We start from the raw sequence: 24,083 nt of genomic DNA, 5'->3' as shown, positions 1-24,083 counted from the left end.
AGTATAAAAACTGAAACATGGAGGAAACAACTTGGGATCAGTATCCATTTCTGACTTTAAAATGAGGACGCTCAAAAGTAGGAATAAACATTGAATCCCTTAATACATAAAGTAAAAATTTGCTTTTCCTCTCATTCTCTCACAAGAAATCTAAGTCTTTATATATACTTATAGCTGTGTGATTTCCCCTAAAATGGCATGATTTCAAGGAGTGTTCCAGGGGCAGTCGCCCACCGCTGGCCATGGTGTAAGAGCCTGCCTGAGAGCCCCTATTCTCCGAGATATTGGTGTGCTCCTCAGTCACTTGAGGGTCTCATTAAAGTTTGCATCTCCGACTTGATAGATCGGGAGGAAGGCCTAAATTTCTCCCATTTCTTATAGGCTCCCAGGGTTGGACTGTATTTCATGAAGCAAAGTTAGGGTGTTCTGTTTGCCACTGTTACACTGCTGGCTTCATTCCAGATGCCACAGGCTATGAAGAGATTCTTTTCACTGTCTTTTCTGCGAAATGAAGGTCCACATTGCTTATGCAAATTTTAATTTTTTTGGTGTTTTTCTTGGAGGCAAAATCAGTCAATCCTGGGGTGGGGGTAAATTCTGTGTGCTTAGGAGTTAGAAAAAAAATATTTTCAAAATTATGGATTATGCTTGACTGAGTAGTTCAGTATTAATGATATTCTTGTATTTAATACTTTAAAAGTAGTATGACAAGGTAAAACATTTTATTTCCAGATACCTAATCATGAACTGGTTTGGGCTAAAATGAAAGGTTTTGGATTCTGGCCGGCCAAAGTCATGCAGAAAGAGGACAATCAGGTTGACGTCCGCTTCTTCGGTCACCACCACCAGAGGTAAATCATGTGCAGCATCACCCCTGGGCCTCCAGGAGTCATGGGGGGCGCCCAGTCCTGCTTTACCAGTGCTCTGTGGGCTTTGCCATTAGAAACTGTGTGAACTGTATTTCATTTTATTTTTTTATGAATTTATTTATTGTATTTATTTATTTTTGGCTGCGTTGGGTCTTTGTTGCTGTGCGCAGGCTTTCTCTAGTTGCAGCGAGCAGGGGCTACTCTTTGTTTCGGTGCATGGGCTTCTCATTGCGGTGGCTTCTCTTGTTGCAGAGCACAGGCTCTAGGCGTGCGGGCTTCAGTAGTTGTGGCTCACGGGCTCAGTAGTTGTGGCATGTGGGCTCAGTAGTTATGGCATGTGGGCTCAGTAGTTATGGTGCACGGGCTCAGTTGCTCCGCGGCATGTGGGACCTTCCCGGACCAGGGCTTGAGCCTGTGTCCCCTGCGTTGGCAGGTGGATTCTTAACCACTGTGCCACCAGGGAAGCCCTGAAGTGTATTTTAAATTAAAAAACAAATCAGCACATAACTTGACTGGGCACCTAACAGTGCTTTCTATACATGGTATTTCTAGGTGTATTTCAGATAATGGTTACTAAACAGGACAGTTTCAATAGCTGACTGTTGAGTTCAGAAGCGTGTTAATGGTGGGATTGAATCCATATTAGGAGTTAAGTGGAAGGTTTCTCAGGATGTGTTCATTTCATAGAATTGTAATATCATTACGGTAGTTTCAACCGTACTTTCAAGGTTCTGTCAAAGCCATAGACAAAAATAATCAACTCAGGAGTACAGGAGAGTGTCGATGTTATGATCTAAGAATGTACATGAGGGAAAAATTTGACTTAGTTTTTTGAATTTCATTAAATAAACAGTTAATTTAGAAAAACGAAGAATTCAGTTATTTTTAAAAAACATACTACTAGGTGAGAACAATCTGATAATCAGAATTTTCCTATATTTTCTTTTTTCACTAATTTTAAAACAACTTTATAGTATCTTCAACCATGAGTGGTATTTTATTAATAATATGAGTTTGTTTTATATCATTCAGTATATACTGTGCAGAAAATATTTTAAAAGAATAATTGAGCTGATTTACTTGGGTCCTTAGAATAAGTTTGTCATCTGAAGAGGGAATTAAAACAGAAAATTACATTTCCAGAGTCTTCTTCCCCCAGACTTCTAATTTCTTGGAAGATTTTATCTAAAAAAATTATGGACAGATGGGACTCTAAGGACTTTATTTTAGAAAATAAAAGATCTACAATTTTACTATAAATACAGTTTTATTATGAATCTTTTTCATTTGCTTTTCCTGGTTACAATATAGCAGCAAGATATTTCAAGTGAATGATGGGGACATACCTTAAAAATGATACTCTATCATGTTAGAATAATTGATATATTAAAAAATGAACTCTATAAAAATAATAGTTTTAATTACTTAAGCAACATGTTATATACCAAGAAGAGATGGCCTATAAGGGCCCCCAGCTACAAGTTTTCATTAGTAAATACTTGTTTAAAACTATTGTAAACATTTTTTAGTGTGCCATTCAGTGGCATTACATACCACATTGTTATGCAGAGATCACTATGAATAAATACAATAAATATTCTTTAGCCATTTTATCATGTCTCTACACTTAGGTGGGAGAAAAAAAATTTAAGCAAATAAATGATTTTGGACTAGTCCCTCTGTATGCTCACACCAGAACATGCTGCTCCCTCCCTAGACCCTGAACCCTGAGCAGGTTGTAATGTTCAGGGAGCAGATGCCTGTGGTCCTGGTAAGTACAGGCAGGGTTTTCATAGGGTATGCAGGGTTCTTCCTGTCAGAGGAAAAAAAGTAGCTGATAGGGTCTGACTGTCAGCAGGGGTAAATCTTCTGCTGCCTGTAGTTGGAGGGAGCAATGGCACAGGGAAGAAAGAAAGGGGACATTTTGGGTTCATTTGCCATCATATCACTGAGCCATTTTATTGTGCATATATTCAGAGAATTCCGGATTGACAGATGTGTAGGTATAGCCAGATTCGATTTTACCTCTTTTTATTAAACTTACTGTAAAGTTGTGGGGTGCAGTTTGCCTTTTATTTTTAGTGTAGGTCAGATTGCATGCTCAGTGATACTCTTTAAAACTGAAATCTGATTATCTACAATAATGGAGATGATTAAGAGAGAATAGGAATGTTTTTATGAATTGCATTGAGATGTAAGTCTCATGTTAAGAATAGATTCAGTTGATTAAATCAGTAGATTAAATTCAGTAGATTAAAGGCAGTGGCCATGTATGTAGAAGTGCCAACCTAATAATTAGGCACAGTGAGGACCCTCACTGGGTTCCAGCTGGTAGTAGATAAATGAATAAATTCAATAAATTCAATAGATTAAATAGATTCAATAGACTAAATATATCCAAGGGGATAAGATTCTCTCCTAGGTCACAAGTTGATTCCAGGTAGTCAGCACTGCTTATAACAGAAATCTCTCTCAAAAAACATACTGGTTTTAAAAAGTGTTTTAACTTTTATTGATTGACTGGTATGTAATAGGTGCTCAATAAATGTTTGTTGACTGAAAGAGTAAATATAATATAAATACAAGATCTAATGGTAAGGAACTTTTCCACAAGCAAAATTTTATTTGCACTCTTTTTCAAAGTGTAGTTTACTTTGGTTTCTAATAAAGCACTGTCAGATGATACTGTTAATGTAATATTTATAAATAAGTTCAAATTTAACAATTTCAGTTACCATTACCATATAACTATGGATTATTATATATTTAAAATGTGCTTTTAAATTCTAAAGCAAACAGCTTAGTTTGTACAAGCAAATTAGAAGTCTACATTTTTGGCTTTAGGCATATGTGCCGGGATTCAGTAAGATCCCTTCAGAACAGTCATAGGTCTAGTATTTCTGAAACTCCTAATAAGACTGAAAAGAGCAAATCTGTATATTCATAGTGCTGGATCCCAGCTTGTACCCTGTGCTCTAGAAAATGTCATACTAACTGTGGCTCACATGTCCTTATATTTTCTTATTTCATTTGTGACATCCCTTCTGCCTAGAAGTCCTCCCCTCATATGGTCCCCTGTTTAAATCTTACTCCTCCTTCAAGATGGAGCCCAAATGAAACCTGTGACCACTCACAGCCAAATGAAACCCTCTTCCTCTCCAGAGTACCCCAGAGTCACCTCAACTCTGTGCTGCACTGTTTTATCATTGTTTCTCAGTTAAAGGCAGTGGCAATGTATATAGAAGTGCCAACCTAATAAATTAGGCGCAGTGAGGACCCTCACTGGGTTCCAGCTGCTAATAATAGCTTTCCTTAACCCCATTTTGGCAGCACCTCTGCCAGCTGTCAAATGAGGTGGGAACAGTCAGTCATAGGTCCCATGCACTGTATGCTTTGTGGTGCCTTCCACTGGCACATGGTAAGCCCTGGTTGAGCTGGATACTAATTTAAGTCCAGTCAAGCAATTAGCACCCAGGAAAATTTTCTTAAATTTCTAGCATTCTTCCCAATAGAACCAAATGTAGTTTTAGATCAACTTATGTGTTCGCAGTTGAGTACTTGGTTGCTGAATGATACAAACGGTTTTCCATTTGTTGGTCATGGTTCATCTGATGAATAGGGATGTGATGACTTACTAGATAATAGTTGTTTGTATGTAAGTGTCTCATGAAAATTTCTGGGCATTTACAAATGATTCTATAGTTCTAACATGCAAATAGCTAGATTTTGAATAATTTACAGTATTCAAAACAATGAGATATTGTACATTTTAAAAAGAGCTGTGAATCACTCCCATTCTGAGAACTTTGCCTTGATGACTGTGAAAAACAAATGTCACTTCACCTATTTTCTACTTGGTAAGAGTTTTTATTCAAGCCACAAATTGTATTTTACAATTGGTAGAGTTTCTACCATTTTGGAAATTTCTTCTTTTTTTTTGATGTGGACCATTTTTAAAGTCTTTATCGAATTTGTTAAAATATTGCTTCTGTTTTATGTTTTGGGTTTTTGGCCACGAGGCATGTGGAATCTTAGCTCCCCGTGTGTTGGAAGGCCAAGTCTCAACCACTGGACGGCCAGGGAAGTCCCTCCCATTTTGGAAATTTCTAAGCATCCCTTTCAATGTTGTTCACAGGGCCTGGATTCCTTCTGAAAACATACAGGACATCACAGTCAACGTTCACCGGCTGCATGTTAAGCGCAGTATGGGCTGGAAGAAGGCCTGTGATGAGCTGGAGCTGCATCAGCGCTTCCTTCGTGAAGGGAGGTTTTGGAAGTCTAAGAATGAGGACCGAGGGGAGGAGGAGGCAGAATCCAGCATCTCCTCTACCAGTAATGAGCAGGTGAGAGGCGCCAGTGAGAGCCTGTCGGTTCTTGTTCTGAATGTGCAGGTGTCAGCGCACACTCCTCACTGGAATGAGCAGATTCTGACTTTCTTCTTCCTTTCGTGTAACATTTGTAAAGTGCTCTGCGAAAGAAACCAGAAACAGTTCCAATACAGGGAAGCCACCACCAACCCTGATCCTGACTCTACCAGCATATTAGCTCTTTCAAGCCCTCGGCCCAGAGGAATCATTCTGTGAGTGCCAACCACGTGGTCCTGAAAGAGCTAATGCGAAAGGGAACAAGTGCTCACCCCTGACCTGTGGTTCCCTGGCTAGTCTTAGCAGCAGAGAAGTGTTTCATAGTGTCGGGAATAATGTGCTGTTACTTTTATGATGCCCACAGCTAAAGGTCACTCAAGAACCGAGAACAAAGAAAGGACGACGTAATCAAAGTGTGGAACCCAAAAAAGAAGTAAGTTGCCTGCCTTGCAGTGTCCAGGTGGCAATTGAAACAGGAAATATTTTCACAGTTGTGATCAAGGCAGTGCTCCTCACAGGTCCTTGCGAAAAGCATTGCCGTCAGTCAACCTGTAGCAACCAAGATGGACCCAGTCTTCCCACTGTTCCCGTCATAGAGTAACACACGGGAGCTGCAAGTCTCCTCACCAGTTAAACAGCAGTGACCACGGCTGGCTAAGTGGGAGGGCACTTTGCTGTATTTTCTAGAACTCTGATATCTTCTCATAGTACTAATAAAAAACAAAGTGTTTATCCAACAAATCAATGAGGCCAACATTTAAAAACTGGAGGAAACTATGGCTGAGCTCAGCCTTTTAAAATTATATAATCCATGCATATTTTAAAATCAGGTGTAAATATGGGCAAAATCCTACCAGATACTCAGTGAGAAGTGGTTTAGGGTATTTGTTAAAGAATCTAAACCAAAGAAGTGACTATAAATTGATAATGATTTTGTATGACAAATTTTTTTGTTTAGTCTGTTTTGAAAAGAAAAAACAATATTGATATGTAATTGTAAATGACGTTCCTGTTTAGAATTATTGTACCTACTAATTGCATGTGTTTTAAATTTTTAAAAATTAGTTTATTTTTAATTGTAAAATACACAAAACAATTTTCCATTTTCTTACATTGTGTTTGAACTGCAGTTTTTTATATGGCTATTTATGTATATCACTCTGCTTTTCTCCTAATAGAGCTTGCTCTTGAACTAGTGAATTCTATAGCACTTTCCTTATCCTTTAGGAACCAGAGCCTGAAACAGAAGCAGTAAGTTCCAGCCAGGAAATCCCCACGATGCCTCAGCCAATCGAAAAAGTTTCTGTATCAACTCAGACCAAGAAGTTAAGTGCCTCTTCACCAAGAATGCTGCATCGAAGCACCCAGACCACCAGTGACGGAGTGTGTCAAAGCATGTGCCACGACAAATACACCAAAATTTTCAATGACTTTAAAGACCGAATGAAGTCTGATCACAAGCGAGAAACTGAAAGAGTTGTACGAGAAGCTCTAGAAAAGGTAACGCAGCCTCCACTGCCAGTGTTGCCTTCAGACGTCTGGGCAGGATAAGTGAATAGTCTTCCTATTGTGGTTTAGCTTCTGTCACTGAGGCATCAACCAGGTAGCTGCTTTTTAAAACTAGGACTATAATAAAATATCTTTTTATAATATTTTAATTAACAGTAGCACTTTTCTCATCTAAAATATTTTATAGCCCTTAATGAAATAAAGGGAAGAGGTACATCAGTTAAGTAGAAACTATGTATTAAGGTTTTGCTTAATGGTCTGTGTAAATTATGAGCTGACATATTGTGGGTTAACTTTTTTTTTCATTTCAGCTGCGTTCTGAAATGGAAGAAGAAAAAAGACAAGCTGTAAATAAAGCTGTAGCAAATATGCAGGGTGAGATAGACAGAAAATGTAAGCAAGTAAAGGAAAAGTGTAAAGAAGAATTTGTAGAAGAAATCAAGAAGCTAGCAACCCAGCACAAACAACTAATTTCTCAGACCAAGAAGAAGCAGTGGGTAAATACCACTATTTTCTTAGAATCTGATTTCTAAAAAATATACCATAGGTATGATGAAAATTAATTCAGAAAGATATATATGGCATATGCAACAATTACTCCTGAAATAAGTTCTGATGTGAAATTGTCAACTTTAATTAACTAAAAAAATTTTTTTAAAACTCCAGATCCCACATTACTGAGTATTGCTCAGGATTATTTTGTTAAATTGAGATTATGATACTTTGGGACATAACATATTTAGTATAACTGATTTATATAACTTTTCCATCTATGCAAGTATTTTATTTTGATAAGTGGGCTGGCCCTGACTTTTGCTGGTAACTCCTGACAGGTAATATCTAACTTGTAAAATTGTAAATGTAAGTATCGTAATAGCAAACTAAGGATTTTCAGATTTTACTGCACTTAACATTTATACATTAGATTCTAGTAAAGAAATCGATTACATTTACTTTATGATAGTAACATCTCACGGGTCTCTAACTTAACTGAAAAACTGACAAATGTTCATTTTTTATGTCCTGTTTGTGACTCCTATCTTCTGCTCAGATCAGCAGCTTCTGAGCATACAGATGTTTCTCTGCCAAATGACTGAGCTATGTGAACAAAGTTTTGTTCCCAAAAGCTCATAGCTTGCTTTTAATTTTGATGAATTACTGTATGAAGTTTTGTGATTCTTCATTTGATCCAGACTACATTCTGAAAAGAGTCTTTAAATATATGTAAATGTTTCATGAGGGAAAATAAACATTTTAAAATTTTTGATGAAGATTTGACAAGAAGGAAAAGAGAAACAGATATAACTTAGAAGAATATATGAAGATAACTTAGAAGGAAAAACAGATGAATGATGAAATATAAATATCACTAGATCGAATTATTAAGGTGTGCTCAAGATCTTATCAAGCAGAATGCCCCAACACCATGTCTGTAATTCTGTCTTCATGCAAAGATGAGAGAAAGCTAGAAAGTAGACACTAGACTTATAAGGGGAAGTTCCCATAAGTTTACTCATGAATCAAGGAAATGGGAAGAGGTGGCTAAAGAAAAGAATTATAATACTGCTTTTTATAACATTTTACCATTGATGAAATAGCTGAATTATTATACCTATTTGATTCCACATATAAATGATACCATGCGATATTTGACTTATTTTACTTAGCATAATACCCTTGAAGCCCATCCATGTTGTCCCAAAGGGCAGCATTTCCTTCCTAACTTGTGGCTGAATAACCTTCCAGTGTGTGTATGTGTGTGTGTGAGTGTAGTAGTATATATACATACATCACACTACGTTTTCCTTAATCTGTTCATCCACTGATGGACATGTAGGTTGTATATAGATATCTTGGCTATTGTGAATATGCTTCAGTGAACGTTGGAGCACAGATATCTTTTCGATACCCTGTTTTCATTTCCTTTGGGTAAATACCCAGAAATGGTATTGCTGGATAGTATGGTAGTTTTATTTTTAACTTTTTGAGGAACCTCCATACTATTTTCCATCATGGCTGCACCAGTTTACATTCCCACCAACAGTGCACAAGAGTTCCCTTTTCTCCAAATCCTCACCAACACTTGTCTTTTTTTATGATGGCCATTCTAACAGGTGTGAGGTGATATATCACTGATACTGATTAGCATTTCCCTGGTGATTGGTGATGTTGAGCTGTTTTTATGTATCTATTGGCCATTTGTATATCTTCCTTGGAAAAATATCAATTCAGGTCCTCTGCCTTTTTTTTTTTTTTTGTGGTACGCGGGCCTCTCACTGTTACAGCCTCTCCTGTTGCAGAGCACAGGCTCCGGACGCGCAGGCTCAGCGGCCATGGCTCACTGGCCCAGCCGCTCCGTGGCATGTGGGATCTTCCCGGACCGGGGCACGAACCCGTGTCCCCTGCATCGGCAGGCGGACCCTCAACCACTGCGCCACCTCTCTGCCTATTTTTTGATTGGGTTATTGGGAGTTTTTTTTTTCCACTGAGTTGTATGAGTTCTTTATGTATTTTGGATATTAATCTCTTATGGGATATGTGGTTTGCAAATATTTTTTCCTATTCCAAGGTTGCCGTTTTATTTTGTTGATGGTTCTCTTTGATGTGCGGAAGCTTTTTAGTTTGATGTAGCCCCACTTTTTGTTTTTACTTCTGTGGTCTTTGCTTTTGGTGTCAAACAAAAAAATCATTGCCGAGATCAATGTCCAGGAGCTTACCCCCTATGTTTTCTTCTAGGAGTTTTATGGTTTCAGGTCTTGCGTTAAAGTCTTTAATCTATTTTGAGTTGATTTTTGTGTATGGTGTAAGATAGCGGTCCAGTTTCATTCTTTTGCACGTCATTGCCCAAGTTTTCTCAATACCACTCACTGAAGAGACTATCCTTTCCCCATTGTATACTCTTGGCTTCTTTGTCATAAATTAATAGACCATGTTTGCATAGGTTTATTTCTGGGCTCTCTATTCCATTAATCTATGTGTCTGTTTTTTTTGGTTTGTTTTTTACATCTTTATTGGAGTATAATTGCTTTACAATGGTGTGTTAGTTTCTGCTTTATAACAAAGTGAATCAGTTATACATATACATATGTTCCCATATCTCTTCCCTCTTACATCTCCCTCCCTCCCACCCTCCCTATACCACCCCTCCAGGCAGTCACGAAGCACCGAGCTGATCTCCCTGTGCCATGCGGCTGCTTCCCACTAGCTATCTACCTTATGTTTGGTTGTGTATATATGTCCATGCCTCTCTCTCGCTTTGTCACAGCTTACCCTTCCCCCTCCCCATATCCTCCAGTCCATTCTCTAGTAGGTCTGTGTGTTTATTCCTGTCTTACCCCTAGGTTCTTCATGACATTTTTTTTCTTAAATACCATATATATGTGTTAGCATACGGTATTTGTCTTTCTCCTTCTGACTTACTTCACTGTATATGACAGACTCTAGGTCTATCCACCTCATTATAAATAGCTCAATTTCGTTTCTTTTTATGGCTGAGTAATATTCCATTGTATATGTATGCCACATCTTCTTTATCCATTCATCCAATGATGGACATTTCAGTTGTTTCCATCTCCGGGCTATTGTAAATAGAGCTGCAATGAACATTTTGGTACATGACTGTTTTTGAATTATGGTTTTCTCAGGGTATATGCCCAGTAGTGGGATTGCTGGGTCATATGGTAGTTCTATTTGTAGTTTTTTAAGGAACCTCCATACTGTTCTCCATAGTGGCTGTATCAATTTACATTCCCACCAACAGTGCAAGAGGGTTCCCTTTTCTCCACACCCTCTTCAGCATTTATTGTTTCTAGATGTTTTGATGATGGCCATTCTGACTGGTGTAAGATGATATCTCATTGTAGTTTTGATTTGCATTTCTCTAATGATTAATGATGTTGAGCATTCTTTCATGTGTTTGTTGGCAGTCTGTATATCTTCTTGGGAGAAATGTCTATTTAGGTCTTCTGCCCATTTTTGGATTGGGTTTTTTGTTTTTTGTTATTGAGCTGCATGAGCTACTTATAAATTTTGGAGATGAATCCTTTGTCAGTTGCTTCATTTGCAAATATTTTCTCCCATTCTGAGGGTTGTCTTTTCGTCTTGTTTATGGTTTCCTTTGCTGTGCAAAAGCTTTGAAGTTTCATTAGGTCCCATTTGTTTATTTTTGTTTTTATTTCCAGTTCTCTAGGAGGTGGGTCAGAAAGGATCTTGCTGTGATTTATGTCATAGAGTGTTCTGCCTATGTTTTCCTCTAAGAGTTTGATAGTTTCTGGCCTTACATTTAGGTCTTTAATCCATTTTGAGCTTATTTTTGTGTATGGTGTTAGGGAGTGATCTAATCTCATACTTTTACATGTACCTGTCCAGTTTTCCCACCACCAATTATTGAAGAGGCTGTCCTTTCTCCACTGTACACTCCTGCCTCCTTTATCAAAGATAAGGTGACCATATGTGCGTGGGTTTATCTCTGGGCTTTCTATCCTGTTCCATTGATCTATATTTCTGTTTTTGTGCCAGTACCATACTGTCTTGGTTACTGTAGCTTTGTAGTATAGTCGGAAGTCAGAGAGCCTAATTCCTCCAGCTCCGTTTTTCGTTCTCAAGATTGCTCTGGCTATTTGGGGTCTTTTGTGTTTCCATACAAATTGTGAAGTTGTTTGTTCTAGTTCTGTGAAAAATGCCAGTGGTAGTTTGATAGGGATTGCATTGAATCTGTAGATTGCTTTGGGTAGTAGAGTCATTTTCACAATGTTGATTCTTCCAATCCAAGAACATGGTATATCTCTCCATCTATTTGTATCATCTTTAATTTCTTTCATCAGTGTCTTATAATTTTCTGCATATAGGTCTTTTGTCTCCTTAGGTAGGTTTATTCCTAGATATTTTATTCTTTTTGTTGCAATGGTAAATGGGAGTGTTTTCTTAATTTCACTTTCAGATTTTTCATCATTAGTGTATAGCAATGCAAGAGATTTCTGTGCATTAATTTTGTATCTTGCTACTTTACCAAATTCATTGATTAGCTCTAGTAGTTTTCTGGTAGCATCTTTAGGATTCTCTATGTATAGTATCATGCCATCTGCAAACAGTGACAGCTTTACTTATTCTTTTCCGATTTGGATTCCTTTTATTTCCTTTTCTTCTCTGATTGCTGTGGCTAAAACTTCTAAAACTATGTTGAATAAGAGTGGTGAGAGTGGGCAACCTTGTCTTGTTCCTGATCTTAGTGGAAATGCTTTCAGTTTTTCGCCATTGAGGACGATGTTGGCTGTGGGTTTGTCATATATGGCCTTATTTATGTTGAGGAAAGTTCCCTCTATGCCTACTTTCTGCAGGGTTTTTAATCTTAAACGGGTGTTGAATTTTGTTGAAAGCTTTCTCTGCATCTATTGAGATGATCATATGGTTTTTCTCCTTCAATTTGTTAATATGGTGTATCATGTTGACTGATTTGCATATATTGAAGAATCCTTGCATTCCTGGAATAAACCCCACTTATCATGGTGTATGATCCTTTTAATGTGTTGTTGGATTCTGTTTGCTAGTGTTTGTTGAGAATTTTTGCATCTGTGTTCATCAGTGATATTGGCCTGTAGTTTTCATTCTTTGTGACATCCTTGTCTGGTTTTGGTATCAAGGTGATGGTGGCCTCGTAGAATGAGTTTGGGAATGTTCCTCCCTCTGATATATTTTGGAAGAGTTTGAGAAGGATAGGTGTTAGCTCTTCTCTAAATGTTTGATAGAATTCGCCTGTGAAGCCATCTGGTCCTGGACTTTTGTTTGTTGGAAGATTTTTAATCACAGTTTCAATTTCAGTGCTTGTGATTGGTCTCTTCATATTTTCTATTTCTTCCTGATTCAGTCTTGGCAGGTTGTGCATTTCTAAGAATTTGTCCATTTCTTCCAGGTTGTCCATTTTATTGGCATAGAGTTGCTTGTAATAATCTCTCATGATCTTTTGTATTTCTGCAGTGTCAGTTGTTACTTCTCCTTTTTCATTTCTAATTCTATTGATTTGAGTCTTCTCCTTTTTTTTCTTGATGAGTCTGGCTAATGGTTTATCAATTTTGTTTATCTTCTCAAAGAACCAGCTTTTAGTTTTATTGATCTTTGCTATCGTTTCCTTCATTTCTTTTTCATTTATTTCTGATCTGATTTTTATGATTTCTTTCTTTCTGCTAACTTCGGGGTTTTTTTCTTCTTCTTTCTCTAATTGCTTTAGGTGCAAGGTTAGGTTGTTTATTTGAGATGTTTCCTGTTTCTTAAGGTAGGATTGTATTGCTATAAACTTCCCTCTCAGAACTGCTTTTGCTGCATTCCATAGGTTTTGGGTTGTCGTGTCTCCATTGTCATTTGTTTCTAGGTATTTTTTGATTTCCTTTGATTTCTTCAGTGATCACTTCGTTATTAAGTAGTGTACTATTTAGCCTCCATGTGTTTGTATTTTTTACAGATCTTTTCCTGTAATTGATATGTAGTCTCATAGCGTTGTGGTCGGAAAAGATACTTGAAACAATTTCAATTTTCTTAAATTTACCAAGGCTTGACTTGTGATCCAAGATATGATCTATCCTGGAGAATGTTCCATGAGCACTTGAGAAAAATGTGTATTCTGTTGTTTTTGGATGGAATGTCCTATAAATATCAATTAAGTCCATCTTGTTTAATGTATCATTTAAAGCTTGTGTTTCCTTATTTATTTTCATTTTGGATGATCTGTCCATTGGTGAAAGTGGGGTGTTAAAGTCCCTTACTATGAATGTGTTACTGTCGATTTCCCCTTTTATGGCTGTTAGTATTTGCCTTATGTATTGAGGTGCTCCTATGTAGGGTGCATAAATATTTACAATTGTTATATCTTCTTCTTGGATCGATCCCTTGATCATTATGTAGTGTCCTTCTTTGTCTCTTCTAATAGTCTTTATTTTAAAGTCTATTTTGTCTGGTATGAGAATTGCTACTCCAGCTTTCTTTTGGTTTCCATTTGCATGGAATATCTTTTTCCATCCCCTTACTTTCAGTGTGTATGTGTCTCTAGGTCTGAAGTGGGTCTCATGTAGACAGCATATATATGGGTCTTGTTTTTGTATCCATTCAGCCAATCTGTGTCTTTTGGTGGGAGGATTTAGTCCATTTACATTTAAGGTAATTATTGATATGTATGTTCCTATTCCCAGTTTCTTAATTGTTTTGGGTTCGTTATTATAGGTCTTTTCCTTGTGTTTCTTGCCTAGAGAAGTTCCTTTAGCAGTTGTTGTAAAGCTGGTTTGGTGGTGCTGAACTCTCTCAGCTTCTGCTTGTCTGTAAAGGTTTTAATTTCTCCATCGAATCTGAATGAGATCCTTGCTGGGTAGAGTAATCTTGGTTGCAGCTTTTTCTCCTTCATCACTTTAAATATGTCCTGCCACTCCCTTCTGGCTTGCAGAGTTTCTGCTGAAAGATCAGCTGTTAACCTTATGGGGATTCCCTTGTGTGTTATTTGTTGTTTTTCCCTTGCTGCTTTTAATGTTTTCTTTGTATTTAATTTTTGACAGTTTGATTAACATGTGTCTTGGCGTATTTCTCCTTGGATTTATCCTGTATGGGACTCTCTGTGCTTCCTGGACTTGATTAACTATTTCTTTTCCCATATTAGGGAAGTTTTCAACTATAATCTCTTCAAATATTTTCTGAATCCCTTTCTTTTTCTCTTCTTCTTCTGGAACCCCTATAATTCGAATGTTGGTGTGTTTAATATTGTCCCAGAGGTCTCTGAGACTGTCCTCAGTTCTTTTCATTCTTTTTTCTTTATTCTGCTCTGCAGTAGTTATTTCCACTATTTTATCTTCCAGGTCACTTATCCGTTCTTCTGCCTCAGTTATTCTGCTATTGATCCCATCTAGACTATTTTTAGTTTCATTTATTGTGCTGTTCATCGTTGCTTGTTTCCTCTTTAGTTCTTCTAGGTCCTTGTTAAATGTTTCTTGCATTTTCTCTATTTCCAAGCTTTTGGATCATCTTTACTATCATTATTCTGAATTCTTTTTCAGGTAGACTGCGTATTTCCTCTTCATTTGTTAGGTCTGGTGGGTTTCTATCTTGCTCCTTCATCTGCTGTGTGTTTTTCTGTCTCTTCATTTTGCTTATCTTACTGTGTTTGGGGTCTCCTTTTTGCAGGCTGCAGGTTTGTAGTTCCCGTTGTTTTTGGTGTCTGTCCCCAGTGGTTAAGGTTGGTTCAGTGGGTTGTGTAGGCTTCCTGGTGGGGGGACTAGTGCCTGTGTTCTGGTGGATGAGGCTGGATCTTGTCTTTCTGGTGGGCAGGTCCACATCTGGTGGTGTGTTTTGGGGCGTCTGTGGACTTATTATGATTTTAGGCAGCCTCTCTGCTAATGAGTGTGGGTGTGTTCCTGTCTTGCTAGTTGTTTGGCATAGAATGTCCAGCACTGTAGCTTTGGTCATTGAGTGAAGCTGGGTGCTAGTGTTGAGATGGAGATCTCTGGGAGATTTTTGCCGTTTGAAATTATGTGGAGGTTGGAGGTCTCTTGTGGACCAGTGTCCTGAAGTTGGCTCTCCCACCTCAGAGGCACAGCAGTGACTCCTGGCTCCAGCACCAAGAGCCTTTCATCCACATGGCTCAGAATAAAAGGGAGAAAAAGTAGGAAGAAAGAATTAGTAGAAGTAGAAAGAAAGAAAGGAGGAAGGAAGGAAGGAGGGAAGTAAGGAAAAAAAGAAAAAGATAAAGTAAAATAAAATAAAGTAAGATAAAATATAATAAAGTCATTAAAATAAAAAAATAAGAAAAAAAACGGACGGATAGAACCCTAGGACAAATGGTGGGAGCAAAGCTATACAGACAAAATCTCACACAGAAACATACACATACACACAAAAAGAGGAAAAGGGGAAAAAATCATAAATCTTGCTCTCAAAGTCCACCTCCTCAGTTTGGGATGATTCGCTATTCATGTATTCCACAGATGCAGGGTACATCAAGTTGATTGTGGAGCTTCAATCCGCTGCTTCTGAGGCTGCTGGGAGAGATTTCCCTTTCTCTTCTTTGTTCTCACAGCTCTCAGGGGCTTAGCTTTGGATTTGGCCCCGCCTCTGCATGTAGGTCGCCGGAGGGCGTCTGTTCTTCGCTCAGACAGGACGGGGTTAAAGGAGCCGCTGCTTCGGGGACTCTGGCTCACTCAGGCCGGGGTCGAGGGAGGGGCGTCGAGTGCGGGGCGAGCCTGCGCCGGCGGCAGAGGCCGGCGTGATGTTGCACCAGCCTGAGGCGCGCCGTGCGTTCTCCCGGGGGACTTGTCCCTGGATCCTGGGACCCTTGCAATGGCAGGCTGCACAGCCTCCCCGGAAGCAGGGTGTGGTTAGTGACCTGTGCTCACACACAGGCTTCTTGGTGGCGGCAGCAGCAGCCTTAGCGTCTTATGCCCGTCTCTGGGGTCCGCGCTTTTAGCCGCGGCTCACGCCCGTCTCTGGAGCTCCTTTAAGCAGCACTCTTAATCCCCTCTCCTCGCGCACCAGGAAACTAAGAGGGAAGAAAAAGTCTCTTGCCTCTTCGGCAGGTCCAGACTTTTCCCTGAACTCCCTCCTGGCTAGCCGTGGCGCACAAGCCCCCTGCAGGCTGTGTTCACGCCGCCAACCCCAGTCCTCTCCCGGCGCTCCAACCGAAGCTGGAGCCTCAGCTCCCAGCCCCACCCGCCCCGGTGGGTGAGCAGACAAGCCTCTCGAGCTGGTGAGTGCCGGTCGGCCCTGATCCTCTGTGCGGGAATCTCTCTGCTTTGCCCTCCGCACCCCTGTTGCTGCGCTCTCCTCCGCGGCTTCGAAGCTTCACCCCTGCGCCACCCGCAGTCTCCGCCCGCGAAGGGGCTTCCTAGTGTGTGGAAACCTTTCCTCCTTCTCAGCTCCCTCCCACTGGTGCAGGACCCGTCCCTATCCTTTTGTCTCTGTTTAATCTTTTTTCTTTTGCCCTACCCAGGTACATGGGGACTTTCTTGCCTTTTGGGAGGTCTGAGGTCTTCTGCCAGCGTTCAGTAGGTGTTCTGTAGGAGTTGTTCCACGTGTAGATGTATTTCTGGTGTATCTGTGGGGAGGAAGCTGATCTCCGCGTCTTACCCTGCCGCCATCTTCCCGGAAGTGCCCCTCTTCTGAATAACTAGGCTTTAAAATGCTTAGGCCCTGGATTCTACCTCAGCAAGTTTCTGCCTAAAACTGAATCTGTGTGTCTGTTTTTATGGCAAACCATAGTGCTTTTATTTATACCCATTTTTTTAGATAAGGAATTTGAGGCTTATGAGATTAAACAGAGTGACTAGAAACCTGGTCGGTGAGCTGGGACTCACCCTCCTAAGCTACTTCTGCTCGTATATCGATTCTAGTAGACTGGTAAAAGGTTTAGAATTATTCTTGTATTATAGTTATTCTTGTATTATAGTTAAATCTTACATTATTGTAAGAAGCAGTACAGTACTGTAGGACAAGAGAGGATGTAGGTAAATCAGATACCCAAAAAGTGGATGTTAAGATGGCATACAATCAAGAGAAACATAGTAAGAATGATACATCCTTTAAATATATTCACAAAGAAAGGCAGAAATACAAAATGCATGCATTAAGTAATAGAAGGGATGGTGCTGCCTGAAGTATTATCTGAGGATGAGGAAACTAAGAAGTTAAATAAACGTGGTCTGAACTCACTTGATTAATGAGCACAGATCTAAGATTCAAACCCAAATCTGACTATTACAGCTACTTCCAAAATTAAAACATGCTATCCACACTTTTTAAATAGTAACCTCACTGAAGTCACAATTGCTGACATAGTAAAATCACAGGAAATATACCAGAGTACTACTGACATTTGGACCAAAAAATTGGGGACACTCCTGTGCACCGTAGGATGTTTAGCAGCAGCTAAGCCTCTATCCCCACCCCGAGTGATGACAATCAAAACTTCTCCAGACGTTGCCCCATAAGATGAAGGCTGAGAATTAACCACTGGTTTTAGACCATAAGTGACCTTGATAATAGCGCATTCAGTGGCACGGCACGGGTGAAAGACTGCAGTGGGCTTAAAAAAGAGGGGAAGAGAATACTCTGAAATAACAAGTGTAGGTAATTCTTCCAAGATGTTTGGGAAGGGGAGCAGAAAAATGGGGGTGGTAGATGGAAAGAAATATGAGGTGAAGAGCCTTTTTAAAAAACTGTGGTAAAATAAATTTACTATCTTAATCATTTTTAAGTTTACAGTTCAGTGCTATTAAATACATTCATGTTGTGCAACATCACTGCCATCTTATTCCCATAACTTCTTTCACCCTGTAAAATGGAAACTCTTTACCTATTAAACAGTCACTCCCTGTTCTCCCCTCCCCCAGCCCCTGGTAACTACCATTCTACATTGTATCTGTGACTGTGACTACTGCTGGCACCTCTTATAAGTGGATCACACAGTCTTTTTAGGACTGGCTGATTTAACTTAGCATAATGGCACCGAGTTTCATCCATGTTGCAGTATACTGCAGAAGTTTCTCCCCTTTTAAGGCTGAATAGTACTCCAGTGCATGTATATACCACGTTTTTGCTTATCCATTTACACACTGATGGTCACTTGGGTTACTTTCATGGTTTAGCTATTGTGAATAATGCTTCTATAAACATGAGTGTACAAATATCTCTTTGAGATCCTGCTTTCAGTTCTTCTGGGCATATACCCAGAGTGGAATTGCATGGTTATATGGTAATTACGTTTTAAATTTTTTGAGGAACCACATGCTGTTTTCCACAGCAGTTGTACCATTTTACATTCCCACATGACAGTGCACCAGGGTTCCAATTTCTCTACATCCCCACCAACTCTTGTTTTATTTTGATAGTACTCATACAAATAGGTGTGAGGTGGTGTTTCACTGTAGTTTTGATTTGCATTTCCCTAATGACTGGTGATGTTGAGCATCTTTTCATGTGATTATTGGCATTCCTGTATCCTTGATAAATGTCTATTCAAGTCCTTTGCCCATTTTTTGAGTTGAGTCTTAGGAGTTCTCCATATATTCTGGATATTAATCCCTTTTCAGATACATGATTTGCAAATATTTTCTCCCATTCTGTGGGTTGCTTTTTTATTCCATGAATAATTTTCATAAAGTGCCATTTGTCTATATTTTTGTTAACTGTGCCTTTGGTGTCATATCCAAAAATTCATTGCCAAATCCAGCGTCATGAAGTTTTTGTCCTTTGTTTTCTTCTAAGAGATTTATTGTCTTAGATCTTACAATAAGATCTTAGAATTATGTCCTTGACCCATTTTGAGTTAATTTTTGTATGTGGTGTTAGGTAAGGGTCCAACTTCATTCTTTTGTATGTGGATATCCAGATTTTCCAGCATCCTTCGTTGAAAAGACTATCTGTTCCCCATTAAACGATCTTGGCACCCTCATCAAAAAACAATTGACCATATATATGTTTATTTCTGTGCTCTCTATTCTGTTCCATTGGTCAGTATGTCTGTCTTTACGCCAGTACTTCACAGGTTGGATTAATGTAGATTTGTAGTAAGTATTGAAATCAGAATGTATAATTCCTCCAGATTTGTTTTATTTTTTCAAGATTGTTTTGGCTATTTGGGGTCCCTTGAGGTTCCATATGAAAATGTGGGTGGGTTTTTCAATTTCTACTAAAAATGTCACTGGGATTTTGATAGGGATTGCATTGAATCTTCAGATCACTTTCAGTAGTATTGACATTTTAACAATATTAAGTCTTCTAATCCATGAACGTGGCATGTGTTTCCATTTATTTATGTTGTCTTTAATTTCTTTTAATTCTCATTGTATAAGTCTTTCATCTCCTTGGTTAAGTTAATTCATAAGTATTTTGGTTTTTTTTTTTTTTTTAACATCTTTATTGGAGTATAATTGCTTTACAATGGTATGCTAGCCTCAGCTCCACAAAAAAATGAATCAGCTATATATATACATATATTCCCATATCTCTTCCTGCTTGCGTCTCCCTCCCTCCCACCCTCCCTATCCCACCCCTCCAGGCGGTCACAAAGCACCGAGCTGATCTCCCTGTGCTATGCGGCTGCTTCCCACTAGCTATCTACCTTACGTTTGGTAGTGTATATATGTCCATGCCTCTTTATCGCTTTGTCACCGTTTACACTTCCCCCTCCCCATAGCCTCAAGTCCATTCTCTAGTAAGTCTGTGTCTTTATTCCTGTTTCACCCCTAGGTTTTTCATGACATTTTTTTTTTTTTTAAATTCCATATATATGTGTTAGCATACGGTATTTGTCTCTCTCTTTCTGACTTACTTCACTCTGTATGACAGACTCTAGGTCTATCCACCTCATTACAAATAGCTCAATTTCATCTCTTTTTATGGCTGAGTAATATTCCATTGTATATATGTGCCACATCTTCTTTATCCATTCATCCGATGATGGACACTTAGGTTGTTTCCATCTCTGGGCTATTGTAAATAGAGCTGCAATGAACATTTTGGTACATGACTCTTTTTGAATTATGGTTTTCTCAGGGTATATGCCCAGTAGTGGGATTGCTGGGTCATATGGTAGTTCTATTTGTAGCTTTTTAAGGAACCTCCATACTGTTCTCCACAGTGGCTGTATCAATTCACATTCCCACCAACAGTGTAAGAGGGTTCCCTTTTCTCCACACCCTCGCCAGCATTTATTGTTTCTAGATTTTTTGATGATAGCCATTCTGACTGGTGTGAGATGATATATCATTGTAGTTTTGATTTGCATTTCTCTCATGATTAGTGATGTTGAGCATTCTCTCATGTGTTTGTTGGCACTCTGTATATCTTCTTTGGAGAAATGTCTGTTTAGGTCTTCTGCCCATTTTTGGATTGGGTTGTTTGTTTTTTTGTTATTAAGCTGCATGAGCTGCTTATAAATTTTGGAGATCAATCCTTTGTCAGTTGCTTCATTTGCAAATATTTTCTCCCATTCTTAGGGTTGTCTTTTGGTCTTGTTTATGGTTTCCTTTGCTGCGCAAAAGCTTTTAAGTTTCATTAGGTCCCATTTGTTTACTCTTGTTTTTATTTCCATTACTCTAGGAGGTGGGTCAGAAAGAATCTTGCTGTGATTTATGTCATAGAGTGTTCTGCCTATGTTTTCCTCTAATAGTTTGATAGTTTCTGGCCTTACATTTAGGTCTTTAATCCATTTTGAGCTTATTTTTGTGTATGGTGTTAGGGAGTGATCTAACTTCATACTTTTACATGTAGCTGTCCAGTTTTCCCAGCACCACTTATTGAATAGGCTGTCCTTTCTCCACGGTACATTTCTGCCTCCTTTGTCAAAGATAAGGTGACCATATGTGCGTGGGTTTATCTCTGGGCTTTCTATCCTGTTCCATGATCTATCTTTCTGTTTTTGTGCCAGTACCATACCGTTTTGATAACTGTAGCTTTGTAGTATAGTCTGAAGTCTGGGAGCCTGATTCCTCCAGTTCCTTCTTTCGTTCTCAAGATTGCTTTGGCTATTCGGGGTCTTTTGTGTTTCCATACAAATTGCAAAATTTTTTGTTCTAGTTCTGTGAAAAATGCCAGTGGTAGTTTGATAGGGATTGCATTGAATCTATAGATTGCTTTCGGTAGTAGAGTCATTTTCACAATGTTGATTCTTCCAATCCAAGAACATGGTATATCTCTCCATCTATTTGTATCATCTTTAATTTCTTTCATCAGTGTCTTATAATTTTCTGCATACAGATCTTTTGTCTCCTTAGGTAGGTTTATTCCTAGATATTTTATTCTTTTTGTTGCAATGGTAAATGGGAGTGTTTTCTTGATTTCACTTTCAGATTTTTCATCATTAGTATATAGGAATGCCAGAGATTTCTGTGCATTAATTTTGTATCCTGCAACTCTACCAAATTCATTGATTAGCTCTAGTAGTTTTCTGGTAGCATCTTTAGGGTTCTCTATGTATAGGATCATGTCATCTGCAAACAGTGACAGCTTTACTTCTTCTTTTCCGATTTGGATTCCTTTTATTTCCTTTTCTTCTCTGATTGCTGTGGCTAAAACTTCCAAAACTATGTTGAATAAGAGTGGTGAGAGTGGGCAACCTTGTCTTGTTCCTGATCTTAGTGGAAATGCTTTCAGTTTTTCGCCATTGAGGATGATGTTTGCTGTGGGCTTGTCATATATGGCCTTTATTATGTTGAGGAAAGTTCCCTCTATGCCTACTTTCTGCAGGGTTTTTATCATAAATGGGTGTTGAATTTTGTCAAAAGCTTTCTCTGCATCTATTGAGATGATCATATGGTTTTTCTCCTTCAGTTTGTTAATATGGTTTATCACATTGATAGATTTGCGTATATTGAAGAATCCTTGCATTCCTGGAATAAACCCCACTTGATCATGGTGTATGATCCTTTTAATGTGCTGTTGGATTCTGTTTGCTAGTATTTTGTTGAGGATTTTTGCATCTATGTTCATCAGTGATATTGGCCTGTAGTTTTCTTTCTTTGTGACATCCTTGTCTGGTTTTGGTATCAAGGTGATGGTGGCCTCGTAGAAGGAGTTTGGGAGTGTTCCTCCCTCTGCTATATTTTGGAAGAGTTTGAGAAGGATAGGTGTTAGCTCTTCTCTAAATGTTTGATAGAATTCGCCTGTGAAGCCATCTGGTCCTGGGCTTTTCTTTGTTGGAAGATTTTTAATCACAGTTTCAATTTCAGTGCTTGTGATTGGTCTGTTCATATTTTCTATTTCTTCCTGATTCAGTCTTGGCAGGTTGTGCATTTCTAAGAATTTGTCCATTTCTTCCAGATTGTCTATTTTATTGGCATAGAGTTGCTTGTAGTAATCTCTCATGATCTCTTTTATTTCTGCAGTGTCAATTGTTACCTCTCCTTTTTCATTTCTAATTCTATTGATTTGAGTCTTCTCCCTTTTTTTCTTGATGAGTCTGGCTAGTGGTTTATCTATTTTGTTTATCTTCTCAAAGAACCAGCTTTTAGTTTTATTGATCTTTGCTATTGTTTCCTTCATTTCTTTTTCATTTATTTCTGATCTGATTTTTATGATTTCTTTCCTTCTGCTAGCTTTGGGGTTTTTTTGTTCTTCTTTCTCTAATTGCTTGAGGTGCAAGGTTAGGTTGTTTATTTGAGATGTTTCCTGCTTCTTAAGGTGGGCTTGTATTGCTATAAACTTCCCCCTTAGAACTGCTTTTGCTGCATCCCACAGGTTTTGGGTCGTTGTGTCTCCATTGTCATTTGTTTCTAGGTATTTTTTGATTTCCTCTTTGATTTCTTCAGTGATCACTTCATTATTAAGTAGTGTATTGTTTAGCCTCCATGTGTTTGTATTTTTTACAGATCTTTTCCTGTAATTGATATCTAGTCTCATGGCGTTGTGGTCAGAAAAGATACTTGATACAATTTCAATTTTCTTAAATTTACCAAGGCTTGATTTGTGACCCAAGATATGATCTATCCTGGAGAATGTTCCATGAGCACTTGAGAAAAATGTGTATTCTGTTGTTTTTGGATGGAATGTCCTATAAATATCAATTAACTCCATCTCGTTTAATGTATCATTTAAAGCTTGTGTTTCCTTATTTATTTTCATTTTGGATGATCTGTCCATTGGTGAAAGTGGGGTGTTAAAGTCCCCTACTATGAATGTGTTACTGTCGATTTCCCCTTTTATGGTTGTCAGTATTTGCCTTATGTATTGAGGTGCACCTATGTTGGGTGCATAAATATTTACAATTGTTATATCTTCCTCTTGGATCGATCCCTTGATCATTATGTAGTGTCCTTCTTTGTCTCTTCTAATAGTCTTTGTTTTAAAGTCTATTTTGTCTGATATGAGAATTGCTACTCCAGCTTTCTTTTGGTTTCCATTTGCATGAAATACCTTTTTCCATCCCCTTACTTTCAGTCTGTATGTGTCTCTAGGTCTGAAGTGGGTCTCTTGTAGACAGCAAATATATGGGTCTTGTTTTTGTATCCATTCAGCCAATCTGTGTCTTTTGGTGGGAGCATTTCGTCCATTTACATTTAAGGTAATTATCGATATGTGTGTTCCTATTCCCATTTTCTTAATTGTTTTGGGTTCGTTATTGTAGGTCCTTTCCTTCTTTTGTGTTTCTTGCCTAGAGAAGTTCCTTTAGCAGTTGTTGTAGAGCTGGTTTGGTGGTGCTGAACTCTCTCAGCTTTTGCTTGTCTGTAAAGGTTTTAATTTCTCCATCAAATCTGAATGAGATCCTTGCTGGGTAGAGTAATCTTGGTTGCAGGTTTTTCTCCTTCAAGACTTTCAATATGTCCTGCCACTCCCTTCTGGCTTGCAGAGTTTCTGCTGAAAGATCAGCTGTTAACCT

General features: G+C 38.6%; 1 protein-coding gene across 15 annotated transcripts in view; it reads left to right on the top strand.

Moving 5' to 3' along the window:
- Window positions 1-24,083, top strand: part of ZMYND11 (zinc finger MYND-type containing 11) — a 149,368-nt gene that overhangs the window by 111,673 nt on the left and 13,612 nt on the right. For all 15 annotated transcript variants that reach the window (XM_027089320.1, XM_027089332.1, XM_027089331.1 and 12 more), the window contains 5 exons: window positions 733-851; window positions 5,005-5,212; window positions 5,598-5,666; window positions 6,461-6,733; window positions 7,054-7,239. In XM_027089320.1, the coding sequence (XP_026945121.1) occupies window positions 733-851; window positions 5,005-5,212; window positions 5,598-5,666; window positions 6,461-6,733; window positions 7,054-7,239 (855 nt within the window). The remainder of the gene's footprint in view (window positions 1-732; window positions 852-5,004; window positions 5,213-5,597; window positions 5,667-6,460; window positions 6,734-7,053; window positions 7,240-24,083) is intronic.

This window comes from Aethalodelphis obliquidens, unplaced genomic scaffold (genome assembly GCF_003676395.1).
Source record: "Aethalodelphis obliquidens isolate GAN/ISIS:26980383/991018 unplaced genomic scaffold, ASM367639v1 scaffold65, whole genome shotgun sequence".
Lineage (NCBI taxonomy): Eukaryota > Metazoa > Chordata > Mammalia > Artiodactyla > Delphinidae > Aethalodelphis > Aethalodelphis obliquidens.
This window is presented reverse-complemented; position numbering and strand designations above follow the sequence as displayed.